The following is a 15606-nucleotide window of genomic DNA, read 5'->3' as shown; positions in this document are numbered from 1 at the left end:
AAGGCTAATCCTATTGTCTACTGTTAAGAAAAACCGCTCGTGCCACGTGCCACAACCACCTGCATAAAAAATCGGTACTTCGGTTACTGAGTGCCGGCGAGTCGAACGCTACAGAACCAGTCTAAAATGTGTCATCGAGATGCGTAACAAAGGCGCGTTATCGGAGAGCGCACCTACACTGGTTTTTTGAGCGTTGGACTAGCCCGCGCTCAGGTGCCAAATAGAATAATTAGGACCCTTTTTTGCAGGTAAGTAGCACGTGCGGTTTTACTGAACAATAGACAATAGGATAAGCCTTCGGGCTCTACTAGAAAGCTACAAACTATACCTAGTACTATTATTTATTCTGTGCTAGTACTATTATTTAATCTGTACTATAATTACCATTGGGCTGGTCGAGCGAGGACCCGTCTCCGTAGGTGCAGTGGAAGTTCAGGCCGGGGCAGGTCTCGTACAGGGAGTTGATGGGGCTCTTGTGGACCGCCGGGGCTCCGGAGGCGCCGAACAGGGCCGTGGCCGCGGTGGGCGGCGGAGGGGGGGCTAGACAACAATACAATCATCATCTTCATTCAGGGATCGGATACCGGTATTTTTTGTATAGGAACGGAAACGGTATTTTTTCGTTCTTTGCTAATTACCTCATTTCTAATTGAGCAATTTAATAATACGAAGTCATAACCTAAAAACACAACTGAGTCCTACATTTCGAGTATAAAATGATTCGAAAAATATGGTTATTTCCAAGTTTTTGCAAAAAACCGGTTCCGATCCCTGTCTTCATCTTCCTCGCGTTGTCCCGGCATTTTTGCCACGGCTCATGGGAGCCTGGGGTCCGCTTGGCAACTAATCCCAGTAATTGGCGTGGGCACTAGTTTTTACGAAAGCGACTGCCATCTGACCTTCCAACCCTAGTAAACTAGGCCCGTATCGGGATTAGTCCGGTTTCCTCACGATGTTTTCCTTCACCGAAAAGCGACTGGTAAATGTCAAATGATATTTCGTACATAAGTTCCGAAAAACTCATTGGTACGAGCCGGGGTTCGAACCCGCGACCTCCGGATTGAAAGTCGCACGCTCTTACCTAGGCTAGGCCACCAGCGCTTACCTGGACAACAATACAATACAATACTCTTTATTGCACACCTCACATACACGTAGTTTACAATAAATGTACAATAACATAAACAAAGACAATAGAGGTAACAACAGGCGGTCTTATCGCTTAAGAGCGATCTCTTCCAGACAAACTTTGGGTATCGGAGAAAAGAATTAGAATTATACGGTAGGTGGCGCAAAGAAAAAACCATAATTATTAGCTCACGGGATCGAATGTAGTAAGATAAAAATACAATAAACTTGTTTAGGACTTAATCTACATAACTCCTTGGAATATAGTAAGATAAAAATGCAATTATACTTACATATTAGAACAAATTAAATTATTTTTAGAAAATATTTTAATTTGTTGTTATTTCAAGTAGAAACACTACTATATAAATTATAAACTGAAATAAATGTCATATACTAAGAAAAAGTGACCCAAGCCTCTAGTGCCCCAGGCTGGAATCGAACCAGCGTCCTCTGCTATCGCGGCAGGTGCCTGTTACCACTCGGCCACCGGGCCACAGCAGCATAGGTCGAATTTTTCCAAGTATATGCACTTCATACTGAAGGCTTAGCAGCCTGTCGCAATAGCAGAGGACGCTGGTTCGATTCCAGCCTGGGGCACTGGAGGCTTGGGTCACTTTTTCTTAGTATATGACATTTATTTCAGTTTACAATTATACTTGTTTAGAATCTACATAATTTCAATATAGCTAATCATTTCAATAATGCGATAATGACAGTTCGAATACCCCAATTTGTCCAACCGACCCGTAACTTTACGGTTTAAGAATTTAATATCTGGGAGACGGAGCAAAGCTCGGAAAACATATAAAAACTGAAAAATGCGCGTTTTTCCAGAGATAAGACCTAGATCGATTTTTTATCATCGAAATCGAAATTTCATCGAAATCGTTATAGCTGTTTCCGAGATCCCCGAAACATATATATAAATATTAGTAAAAGTGTGTTATTTTATTGCGATTCTACTTTTTTGGATAAAAAATCGAGTTTAAAATAAGTATTAAATAATAGGAAATTATTCCACCTATCTGCCATTTTAATTTGGCAAACGATGACAAACCAAACAACCTGTATATAGGCATAGAGAAATAAGTATGACAAGAGTGCTCACTCCATACATCAGTTCAGACTATTAATTTCAGTATCTACATCTAGCATCGAGTAGCGGAACTATCAGTACTGCTATTTGACAATAGATGTAGCACCGACCGGAAAGTCTTATCTCAACAGCATAAGACTTTCCGGTCGGTGCTACATCTATTGTCAAGTAGCAGTACTGATAGTTCCGCTACTCGATGCTAGATGCTAATAGTCTTTTTGGTACTGAAACTGATGTATGGAGTGAGCACTCTATGTATTTTTTTCTCTATGATATAGGTACCTGGTGGAGTGGCCGGTTTCACCTCAACTAAAACCTGCCTGGCCTGCGCTTCCAAGCACTGGAAGTCTGACGCTGAAACAAACAGTAGCTTAATATAATCAAGGTTTTCGTTTTAATTACCTCTGCCGAAAACCTTGTAAAATTGTGTAAACTTTTGTATGGACTGACGTCTCTCTGACATATACGTATGTAACGTACAAATAACCATAAATTTGACGTGTTCCTCCCTGGCAAAAATCGGCAGACTACTTTGTACAGAAAATTACAGGTAAGGCGACAAGGCGTCTCCAGTTACTAAATGCTCTAAGGCAGTGGTTCCTAACCTTTTCAGTCCGGTCACCCCTATGACTAACTAGGGAACCTGATTTTACCCCTCCTCCCAATGGTAATAAAAAATAAAACGTGTACGTTTGTTGTATTGCTATATTAGGTTAGCTTATTTACCCCCGTAAAATACCAGTTTTACCCCCACGGGGGTAATTACCCCCAGGTTAGGAACCACTGCTCTAAGGTATAAGCCACCTTTTTGTAGAAAACTATTATTTAACTACCAGTACCATGTGAGCTTATTTACCAACTGTCTAATCTAGGTTAAGAAGTAAGGTTGTAATATAATATTACGTGGGTGTTGTGTCTCGTCGCTAGTGAAGGTCCTCGACTCCGCCTCGGCCGCCAGCGCCGGCCAGGTGCTGCCGCGAGGCAGGCGCGGGCGGCCGAGGCGCTCGCTGGGGCCCCAGCCTTGTCACGTCCACTAGTGCACAGTCAGCAGCAGAAGTTTCTAATCGGGCGAGGTGTTCAAAATGATCTCGACGCGACTTTGTTATTAAGAGAATAAAGAACGTGTCAAGGTAATTTTGAACACCTCGTCCGCTTAGCAACTTCTGCTGCTGACTGTGTGTGTGTGTGTTGTGTATGACATACCGTATGTGTGTTGTGTATGACATACTGTATGTGTGTTGTGTATGACATACTGTATGTGTGTTGTGTATGACATACGTGGGTGGCGTCCCTCGTCGCTGGTGAAGTCCCCGGGCTCCGCTGCGGGCAGCACGCGGCCCGCGCGCGCGAGCAGCGCCGCCAGCCCGGCGCGGGCGGCCGACGCGCGCGCCTCGCGCTTGCTGTGCCCCCAGCCTTCAAACGTCATGTCCGCCACCTTGTACAACATTTTAGTTAGTGTAAGGCCTGAGTGGACGCCCGAGTTGGGCGTGCAGCGGGGCGGGGCGGGCGGCGTGCATGTTAAACAAATGCAAGCGTATAGGAGCGGCCTTAGTGCACGCTGCTCACATCACGCGTGAGCCCGACGCCACGCTGCACGCCCCGCCGAACGCTCCGCTTCGAGCGTCCACTCAGGCCTTACACTTAGTTGGTAACCGAATTTAGAAAGAAGAGTTGATAGTCTAGCGATACCTAGCGGAAATTTCAATCCGGAGATCGCGAGGGGAGTTGGCTGGCACCGGTGCAGTATAAGGCCGCACTGGCGCGGTCGCCATGTGGTGTGGGACGTAAAAACTAACGCTTGTCTCTGGAGTATAGGTTTATTCTGATAGGTGATGCCTATGCTAGGTATATATAGGGTACATGTGCAAGTGTGTGTGTGTGTGTGCGATCCCAAAACCGGCAGAAAAGTTTCCTCTAAGTCAGACAGACTCTAAGTTGCCAACCCTTAAAAACCATCACGAATAAATAACTTGTTACTAACGATTAAAAATTAACATAACTTTTCTAGAATGTCTCACCGCCATAGCTGCGTCACTCACCGTAACAGCGACGCTGAAGCTTTGATAATGCGCAGGGCCCCCTGTCGTAGCACGCTGTATGTGACCTTGACCCCTAGCTCAGGGCTGCCACCGACTTGTGTCCACTGCGTCACTCACCGTAACAGCGACGCTGAAGCTTGGACAATGCGCAGGCCCGCCCTGTTTTAGAACGCTGTATGTGACCTTGACCCCTAGCTCGTTCAGGGCTGACACTGGCGACTTGCCGCCGGTTTCCACCGCGTTGGCCGCTTGGGCGAGTGCCTAAAACACAACAATGTTCAACAAAAAAAAAATCGACATAAAATATACTTATACATATTATCTCGTAAGAAATTACATCATACACATATGTATATTATTTATATTCTCGTAATTGTATTTTTAGCTGTAATTTTTTATTCCTATATATGAGGAGTGTCTTTTCAAAAGGGTTTATTTTTTTTTCTTAGTGGTACTTCTAGAGAGAACCTTGCTCAAGAAAACTTAAGGTCCAATTTAGAAATAGATTCCCAGAAAAAATAAACCCTTTTGAAAAGACACTCCTCATATACACTCAGCAGCAGAAGTTCCTAAGCGTGCCAGGTGTTCAAAATGATCTTGACGCTACTTTATTGTTAAGAAAATAAGAGCGCGTCAAGGTAATTTTGAACACCTCGCCCGCTTATCAACTTCTGCTGCTGACTTCACTATGATTCCATTCCAATATGATTCAAATATCGGTTTGATGTCAAGTGCAGGCTCGAATTGGCCTATTTGGCTATGTTTGAATTTGACGAGAAATCGGTGGACCTCACCATATATTCAGTGTTCGCATCGTCTAGTTTCATGCCAGCGATGGTCACAAATACCGGGTTTTCACCGGACGTATCAGTGGCTCCTGAAATTTCTATATTATCGTTCCATAGCATTGCTTGTGGCATAGAGAAAAAAATACATTGATTGCTCACTCCATACATCAGTTTTAGTACCAAAAATACTATTAGCATCTAGCATCGAGTAGCGGAACTATCAGTACTGCTACATCTATTGTCAAGTAGCAGTACTGATAGTTCCGCTACTCGATGCTAGATGTAGACACTGAAATTAATAGTCTAACTGATGTATGGAGTGAGCACTCTTGTCTTATTATATTTCTCTATGCTTGTGGAGAGTTCATTTGTGCCCAAAGAAGCTCGCTTGCTTTTGTATCACCTTTGCCTTATTAAATATATTAAAACTGCTCATTCACTTTTATAGGGCTCCGTACCACAATAGTTATTTACGATACAAGTGCGGAAAAGAGGAAATTCGAAACGAGTGGCGATAAATTAAAACACGACTGAAGGGAGTGTTTTACATCGACACGAGTTGCGAATTACCTATTCGCACGTGTATCGTACAACGTTTTACAGTATACATATGGCACTTTAAACTTTCGACATACGCACGGAAAGTGCTCTTTCCCCCACTAGTTCGGGAAAGTAGCACCATATGTACTGTAAAAGGAAAATCTGAACTATTATAGGATCACTCGTGCGTCTGCCTGTCTGTCCGTCTGTCACAGCCTAAATGCTCCGAAACTACTGGACCAATTAAGTTATAAATTGGTCCACATATTATGTTAAGTCTATGACCCAAAGACGGACATATAATAAATAAATGGATTGTAAACTTTTGTCCACTTTTGGGGGGTAAATGAGAAGTTATTTAAGAAAATACCTATGCAAAAACTGACCGACACATACTGACTGAATGCAGTTGAAGTTCTTTATGTAGGGAATAGATTAACATGTCGAACAACTTGCTACTAAAATAACGTGAGTGACCAGTTTTAATATAGGTATATACATATATATAATGTTAGTGTCTAACGGCCACTTGCGCCATCCAGGGTACAATTTAACCCTGTGTTAATGGTTAATTCCGTGTTAGTGGCTAACCCTGGATGGTGCAAGCGGCCTTTAGTCTCACTAAAGTTTTGATCTCCGGCTTGCGAGTACAGATTCGGCGCCTGACTTGCTGGTTCTTGTAAATTATCTGTTATATTTAGAATACCACTGAAGTATTCTGTCTTATCGACGCTACTTTGGTCGGTATTCAAAGTTTCTAAAGTGTCTATCTTTATTTGGTCTTGGTATAGATTGGTATCTGAATCTGTTGAATTTTCAGGGGTGCCTCCATTTTTTGAAGTGCAGTCAAGGCTGCAACTGACTGGATCGGGGCTAGGTTTGTCTATATCTCTCATATTCCACATCCTCACTACCAAGGTGGACGCGATTATTTAGCGATATTCTCTCGCTAAGTGCCCTGGTATCGTGGTACATACGGGGCAATCGTTGCGAGGAGAGATGTTTTTTTGTTTTTGTTTTTTAATTCACTTTCACTTCACACATAATCGGAATTGGGAACTTGTATTTTGACACCATAGTTTTTATTTTCGCACGAAATATAAGTAAATAACGCGGAACGATTAAACAGTAGGTGTGTTTTGTTAGTAATCCGGGTGACTTCGATTTTATCAAGCCTTTATCATAGTTTATCAATTTATTGGAATTGGTTTTCCAAGCAGCAGGAAAAGGCGCGAAATTCAAATGTTGTATAGAGATCAAACCTTCTCGCCTACATTATATAATAAATACATATCGTATCAAAGACATAATATGTAACTCCGTATGAGATGAATAAAGTCTAAGGAAAAAACGTGCCTCGGAAATCAAGAAAAAGTCATTCTCGGATAGATGGCGCACACACCTTCGGCCTATGCTCGGCTAGATGGCGTTGACGACGCCGTTTGATATTTAACAATTTTAACACATAGGTATCAGTGAAAGAACATAGGTCGAATTAATATAAACAATATAAAATCATTTAACCATATATATACAACTTTTTGATAGTTTTATACATTTTCATTTTGAGTTTTAACCATGTGTCGATAGATGGCAGTAAATTTACTGTGACTACAAAATTTACTATGACAGGACTCTTCTATAATATCAATTCTCTTTGATAGTATGTATAACAAAACTGGTTTTATTAAATTTTATGTCATAATTACACTATTTCAGAATAGGAACGAACTAACAATTTCCATTTGTTTTAAATGTGATTTATTTATCGTATGACAACTACATTACACTGTACATCCATTAGCTATAGTTGGTCAAAACAATTTGTCAGTCAGTAAGAACCAGGAAAACTATAGTCATCCTTTTCTTTTGGGTGCTATTACTAGTGTAAGACAAAGATTTTGAAATGAGACAGTCCTTTGACAAACTATATTTTATAATCTTGTGCCTATTTTGGGTGCCTGTAAATATCAGTAAACTAGCTACCCACCCCGGCTTCACACGGGTAAACCTTAATAAATTATATACCTCAACCTTCCTCAAGAATCGCTCTATTGATAGTTGAAAACCGCATGGAAGTCAGTTCAGTAGTTTTCGAGTTTATCGCGAACATACAAACAGGCAGACGCGGGGGGGGGACTTTCTTTATTATATGTATAGATAACTTTTTCTTGCACCGTCGCCATCAGATAGGTATATCCGAGTGGCCGAGGTGCTCAAAAAGTCGAAATATCTGAACACGCACTCTAACGCCCTGACAATAGAGGCGTGTTCAGATATTTGTGAGCGGCTTAGCCGCTCCGATATATCTGATGGCGACTGTACCAAGGAAACATAGCTGTGCGTAAATATTATCATCTGGGTGCCCTAATAATTTACACACACAGATGCGTTTAAATACATGTGCGCACATACACATTAAAACGATTTCCGTACTATGACGTGTCCGCACTGTGCTCTTAAGTGTCGTATTACGATACAAGTGCGAATAGGAAATTCGCAACGAGTGCGTATCACCTATTCGCACGTGTATCGTACAACGTTTTACAGTACACATATCCCTTTAAATTTTCGACGTAGTAACGTAATGTGCTTATTACAGCACAGGGTGTCGTAATGGGTCACCAGGTGTACTGTAACATCAGTTAAATGTTAGGACATACCTGCAGGTTCCATTTGAAGCCAGCGCCGAGGCGTATGGTGGGCGCGCGTTTAGCGGGAGGAGCGCCATCTGTATACAATGTATGTTATTAGCAAAGAGTTATGATTGTAAAAAAGATATACAGTTTAAACCTAAAATTCACTGTATGGACGGGAGTGAATCATATATATCGGAGCAGCCAATTTAAGGAAAGGTGAAGATAGGTGCGACGACGAGCGAAGCGAGGAGGGGTGTGTTAGGTTGACTGTGATCAAACAGGGTCTTACCTTCCACTCTTTCCAGGGGATACAAGACCTCCAAATCCTCAATTTCCATCATTCAAATGTGCCTTACTGTTCTATGCGTTATTAACAATCACAATCTTCACAGTAATTTAAGTATGTACAGTTTAAGTGTGTACGTTGTGTGACTTGTATACCAATAAATCAACTTACACAAGTTTAGAACAATCTTAGTTAGATAATAATTATAATGAAGAATCTTGGTTATAATTAAATAAATAAAGCTTTAAGAAAAACTCCGTCATGCCTTATGAAAGTCTTGTAGATGAAGTCTTTTATTGCCACACAAGCCCATCAACCGACCAGAATTTAGTTTAAATCACACTCATATCGGTTCATCCCTTTGGGAGCTACGATGCTACGGACACACAGACACACCCCTCTTTTTGGGGGTTATAAATAATGACACACACTTGACGTATTCGTGACTAAACATAAAACTGCACAAAATCCACAAACTATTGAGATTGTTAATAACACAATTATATACCGAAATCAACTTTTAACTATTAAATACATTTTACAATCACATCAAGTATTATTTAGAAAAAAAACTAACACTACATATCAACTGACACACAAGGATATTCTCAACCACAGTGTAGGGTGGGTGTTGAAAAGTAAACTACCCTCTCTTATAAAATATGTTTTTATTGTGAAAAGGGGACTATGGTCGTAAGGATATAATGCCAAATGTTTATATTTTTTATAGAATGGAATAGCAACGAATAATTGTTTACCGTTTCTATGAAAAATAGTAAAAGAAATTATATCATCGTTTTTCACTGCGAAATCAGTGTTAAAAGTTACATAGGCTAAATCATATTTTTGGAAATATATAGCTATTAGTAAAGGGTATAGGAAAAATCTTAACTGCCAACAGAAAGGTACACTATTTATGATGTTCCTATGATAAAGTTTGTAAATATAAAATAATTACAAACCCCGAAAAATCTGCCCAAAATCACATACTAAAAATCATCAACTTTCAGGTTTTTCCAAGTTTTCCGACATTTCGTCTATAAACAAGTGTAATTTTTATAAATTAAAATTCGGTGTAAATTTATGTAATGATTCGGAAAATTTATTAGTTTTACTATTGAAATAATATACAGGAACAAATAGAATTTGTTTAACCCTTAATCTGTGAACTGTCTAATGCTTTGTAGACATTTGGCAACACTATGCATTTAAGGGTTAAGAAATTCTCTGAATAAGAAGGTACCTTCTACGTGCTGCAGGTACGTGTAGAGATGGTGCAGAGTACGCTGGAATCGGGAGTGGGGGCGGTAGGGGTAGGGTACTGCGGAGGAAAAGGTTTACGGAGGGAAACTGAAGGTCTACCTCTTCTAGGTTCGCAAATTACGGGTTACTCTGTCACAGGGATGTTGCGAATATCCGCATCCGCAGAACTTCCGCATTAATTTTCAACATCCGCATCCGCATAAAATCGATGCGGAGTTTAATGCGGATGCGGATGTGGAACAGGTCGGTTCAGGAACGTCTTCGCATCGGCGTAAGTGCTAGACTGCTAGGTAATTTAGTCATTAGCCAAAAAACCTATTAGAAATGAGCAGTCAAGCGTGAGTGGGACTTAATGTACGGAACCCTTGGAACGCGAGTCCGATTCGCACTTGGCCGGTTTTTTGAAATAAAAATTACTAAAATGTAATATTTGACGTTTTTTATGTACCTAACTTGACATCTGCATCCGCGGATGTGAGCCTTTAAAAATCCGCATCCGCATCCGCGGATGTCAAAAAATCGGCATCCGCAACATCCCTGCTGTCACTCTAATTACGCCTTAGGGTCGGTTGCATTGCAGCAAACTGTTGCCATCGTTAAAGAGTTCGCTAAATTTTATTGTATGGAAAGTTTCATAGTAAATAGTAAACCGCCGCGGCGCGCCGGGTGACGTTGATCAGTATGTCAAGTGCGCACGGTGCAACGTGCAACTGGCCCTTAAAGGGGTTTGCCGGTCGAAGTATTTAGCAGATGGCGCCATCATAGCTTGCCCTGTCAATCCCTAGAATTGTGTCAAATTAATGTTTTTTTTAATGCCCTGGATGCCAGCCATTTAAGCCAAATCTCTTAGAAAAAGGGGCAAGCTACGATGGCGCCATCTATGCAAACCTTTGACAGTTGCCAACCCCATTGGAGTAAAAAAGATGCCCGCAATTTGCGAACTTCGGTGTTTGCGGTAGGCGGGTCAAAATTCTTTATGTTGTCTTGTTTCTTCTATTTTTGTCTTTTATTTTATTTATTTATACAAGGAATTCGAATAGCTATGAATGATACATTAGACTTTTTAGATAGCATTACAGAGCCAATTATAGGAACTCGCAAATAGAAACTGATTATATGATACGTTACACAGTACACGCTATAATAACAAAGCACAGTATGTGATACAAGATATTTTGTCAAACATATAACAACGGTTGAACAACTTTTTCTTATTGTCAGTGTTGTGACAGACAGACAGATGGATAGACGGACAGAGGAGTCTTAGTAGAGAATCCTAACAAGATGTACAGATGAAAAAAAAACAAAACGTAAGTAGCTACTCACACCGCAGACCAGGGTAAGGTCTCTTCTGCCCGATGGTCTCTTCCACTGGCATCACGAAGTCCGATGTAGAACTTATGTCTCTGCTAGATGTCTGCAACATACATAAATCTATTAGCTGGGGCCAAAAGCTTGTAACATGTAATACAAGCGGATGTCACTTTTTGACAGCTTTTGTTAGAAAGGGATTTCCCCTTGTATTACAAGTTACAAGCTTTTGAGAAACAGGCCCCAGGAGTTAAGTACCGTTTACAAATTACATCTGCCATCTGACCTTCCAACCCAGAGGGTAAACTAGGCCCTATTGGGTTTAATCCGGTGTCCTCATGATGTTTTCCTTCAATGAAAAGTGACTGGTGAATATTAAATTATATTTCGATAAGTTCCAAAAAAACTCATTGATACAAGAGCTGGGGTTTGAACCCACGACCTCCAGATTGATAGTCGCACACTCTTACCGCTAGGCCACCACTTATCATAATACTGCACCAGTGGTATAAAACTTAAGCAATAAATTCAAGGTAAAGCCTTGACAAAATTCATATTACGGTTACAACTTGTAACTTACAAGTAAGTACATAATCTTGACACTTACCCAACTTTCAAAATTATCTGAAAAAAGACAACTTTCATTAACACTTTATATTTAAAGTAAAAACTAATTTACTAATAAACTCGCAATTGTTATACAAAAAACATACCAAAGTAAAAATGTTTTTATGTTACAAACACTAGCTTATCTCAACAACGTGCGCGTTTGAATAACGTCTGAACGAGCGGAAAAGGAGTACTTATCAAATACTTGAAACACTTCTAAGAATATGTTGAATAAAATTTGACAAATTATGGACGATAAAATACATTCCAACTACTTATTTGATAACATTGTGGGTCAAAACGGATGCACAATGATGCTTTGATAGACTAGCAATGTAATTAGAATACAATGAGGCATTTATTCATCCTTATAGACATGAAACATCATTGAAAACAAAAATTCTGCCCATTTTAGCACGGCATTCATGTTATGCGATTTTGATGGACGAATACATCATGCCGATAAAGAAACCAAGTTAAAAATGTTTTTAAATAATGTGGCTATAGTTTATCTTATAACAACACAAAAATGTTTAAATGTTATAAAAACCTTCACAAACAAGGTTATGTTTACTAACGAAATTGGGTATATTTCTGTAAATAACACGATTTACATACCGTTTTTAGTGAAATCAGTTGCATTGTCGTCCATAACACGAGATTTATTTAGATTGTATCTAAATAATGCTTTTAAGACGAATTACACAGAAAATTATTATTCGCCCAAAAATCTGTATCCGTCTGTAAAAAATTCACACAACTGACAAAGCTAAATGCGTTATTTTACATAACTCTAATACTACAGACATGAGATTTTCTGCCTTACATCAATCGTATAAAGCATAATATTGCTAAGTTAAGCCATTAAAAAAAAAATAACTTAACTCGTGTCAACCCAAATGTAGTTCAATTTAGTTTTTTAGCGCCATCTAGTGCCGAATAGCCGTACCATTAGCGTCACTTACAAAGCTTTGTCATAATGTGCTTACAATTTTTTTCGCTAGATACCACTTGGCGAGATTTGTATCATCATAACATTCATAACATCATAAATCATAAAGTAAATAGAGTCGTCGGCCCATACAAGCCTCGCTTAGTTCCACAAAAATTCAAGAGATGTCACTCAGAGCACCATTGGGCCTAAATCACGTTATATGTTGTCTGTGATAACATATATTAATCTATGATTTATATCATGCCATATCATGCAATGCAAAATTACTAAAATGAGCGCCCGGCGTCCCGAACTCTGCATGTCCATCATTCTCTTCTCTCATTTTCTTTAACTTCATTGCTCATAAAAACGGTACATAAGGCGAGCTTAATGAGTCATGCTGTTAGAAATATAGCAATGTAATTGCACCTTTGTGGTGGTTTATTATTTGTGTCGTTGACATGTAGTTTTTAAAATAGACTTCCGGCTTCCGGCATTCGGCTCTAATGTCACTCGTGTCTAACTCTTGCTAAGATGAGTAATATGTAATGGCGATTCTAATATAAAATAAAACTCACATATTCAATATAAACTGTTTTCTTTATTTAATTTCATCAGGTTATGGGCCCAGGCACATATTCCTGTAAAATTATATAAAGAATTCAGGAAGTTCAACGCCGAAAGAAATGTGTCGGCGGTCGGTATAAAAGTGAGGTTTGGTACGGACGCCATTGTTGGAATAAAAATAATTTATTACTTGCTCGGCTGAAAGAGCAAGGGAGGACAGCAAGATGGATTTAAATCTCAATACAAATAACAACTTGATAAAGTTGGAAGGATCCAGTAATTGGAATATATGGAAATTTCAAACCACCGTTTTATTGCGAGGTCAAAATTGGTTGGACATTGTCGAGGGAAAGAGCGTAAAACCCGAAGAAGCTGGTAGTGCTCGAACTACTTGGGAAACAAAAGATGCGAAGGCTCAAGCCTTGTTGGTTACGCGTATGAAGGAGAATGCCATGCTGCATATTATATCATGTTCAACCTCGGCTGAAATGTGGAAGAAACTGCAGAGTGTTTATGAGCAAAAGACGGAGACTAGTATCCACATCGTACAGCAACGGTTCTTTCAATTTAAATACGAATCAGGGACTGAGATGTCTACATTCCTATCAAAGATCCAGGAAATGCAGAATCAGCTCAAACAGATGGGCGAAGAAGTCTCTGATAAGTTCGTTATTACGAAAGTTTTAATGTCGCTGCCTGATGAGTATAAACACTTTGTATCCGCTTGGGAGTCTGCCCCTGATGACAAGCAAACTATGGATAACTTGGTGGCGAGATTACTGGTAGAAGAAGAGAGAGTAAAAGAAAAAGGCGAAGCGCCAACCCCGTCCTCGTCAGCTTTCATAGCGAAGAATAAAAATAATGCAAAGTGCATGAAGTGTAATAGACTTGGACATTATGCCAGTGAGTGTAGAAGCAACAATAGTAACTACAAGAGTGAAGGACATAATAACAAGTGTTTCTACTGTGGTAAAGGGGGACATAACAAAGCACAGTGTTGGTTTAGGAAGAACAAAGAACAGAAGAAAAGTAACGCGTTTGTGGTGTCTGATTCGCTAGAACCACATAATAAGACTCTTTTTCTGGTTGATTCCGGATCGAGTGAACATATATGCCGCGAACGTGCACTATTTTCCACGTTTACTAGCGCAAATAGTGAATGGAAAGTCGAAGTTGGTAATGGTGTGGGACTTAGTGTGCAAGGACATGGACAGATGGCGGTAGAAGTGCATAACGGGAGTGAATGGGTTGAAACAACCATAGACGATGTTTTGTTCGTTCCGGAAATGAAATCAAATTTGTTCTCTGTAGACTGTGTGACAGCTAAAGGTTATGTTGTCGTGACAGATAAAACGTCAAGCAAAATTTGTAAAAATAACGAAGTCTGTGCGGTCGCAAAACGAATTGGGAAGTCGTGTTATTTAGAATTCCGGTTTAAAAACAATGTGGCGAGTGTTGCTAAAACATTGGACGGTACCTTGATCGAGTGGCATGAAAAATTAGCGCATCAAAACTTCGATCATGTCAGAAAAGTGCTTGCGAAAAATAACATTGATGTAAAGTGTTCATCAGTTCCCAAGTGCGAAAGTTGCCTCGAAGGCAAAATACATCGCTTGCCGTTTAGTAACAGCGAGAGTGTGACTACAAGAACGTGCGATCTTATCCACGCGGATACTTGCGGCCCGATGGAAGTTGCGTCTATAAGCGGTTCAAAGTACTTCGTCGTATTGAAGGATGACTTTTCGAACTACAGAACAGTCTACTTTGTGAAAAACAAATACGAGGTGAAGGATTGTATCACAGATTTTTTGAACAAAGCTGAAAACATGACAGGAAACAGAGTTCGAGTGTTTCGTAGTGATAACGGAACAGAATTTGTAAACAAAGACGTGAAGGTGATGTTTTCGAGACGCGGAATAGAACACCAGACAAGCGTTCCTTATACCGCGGAGCAGAACGGTAAAGCCGAACGCGAAATACGTATTCTGGTCGAAGCTGCTAGAACTATGTTGAGTGCAAAGAACCTGCCAAAAGAGTTGTGGGCAGAGGCCACCGCAACAGCAGCTTTTGTACTGAATAGGACTGGGAAAAGCAAAGATAGTGAAAAATCCCCATATGAAGTCTGGTCAGGGAAAAGTTTTGACATCCACCAGTTAAAACCCTTCGGTACCCCAGTGTATACTCATATTCCAAAAGAAAAGAGGAGGAAGTGGGACCGAAAAGGGGAAAAAGGATTGATGGTTGGATACGGAGATACTGTGAAAGGCTACAGAGTATACTATCCAGATACAAAGAATGTGGAAGTAAAGAGGGATATAGTTTTCTTGGAAAATAAAGAATCAAAAGATGAGAATCAACTTGAGGTCACAATGATCACAACAGAAAACAAAGATGATAAGACTG

General features: G+C 40.1%; 1 protein-coding gene across 1 annotated transcript in view; it reads right to left on the bottom strand.

The window, feature by feature from the left end:
• LOC134659458 (double-stranded RNA-specific editase Adar) overlaps positions 1-12386 on the bottom strand; it is a 56438-nt gene extending 44052 nt beyond the window's left edge. Inside the window, exons 1-8 of the mRNA XM_063515100.1 lie at positions 12321-12386; positions 11109-11216; positions 8258-8325; positions 4384-4527; positions 3506-3662; positions 3131-3247; positions 2510-2581; positions 385-540 (exon numbers count right to left, since the gene is read on the bottom strand). Coding sequence (XP_063371170.1) covers positions 385-540; positions 2510-2581; positions 3131-3247; positions 3506-3662; positions 4384-4527; positions 8258-8325; positions 11109-11216; positions 12321-12354 — 856 coding nt within the window. The 5' untranslated portion in view covers positions 12355-12386. The remainder of the gene's footprint in view (positions 1-384; positions 541-2509; positions 2582-3130; positions 3248-3505; positions 3663-4383; positions 4528-8257; positions 8326-11108; positions 11217-12320) is intronic.
• Between the last annotated feature and the right edge of the window lie 3220 nt (positions 12387-15606).

The sequence above is a fragment of the Cydia amplana genome, chromosome 25, assembly GCF_948474715.1.
Source record: "Cydia amplana chromosome 25, ilCydAmpl1.1, whole genome shotgun sequence".
NCBI classification, from domain to species: domain Eukaryota; kingdom Metazoa; phylum Arthropoda; class Insecta; order Lepidoptera; family Tortricidae; genus Cydia; species Cydia amplana.
Note: the sequence above shows the minus strand (reverse complement) of the source record. Positions and strands in the feature narration are given on the sequence as shown.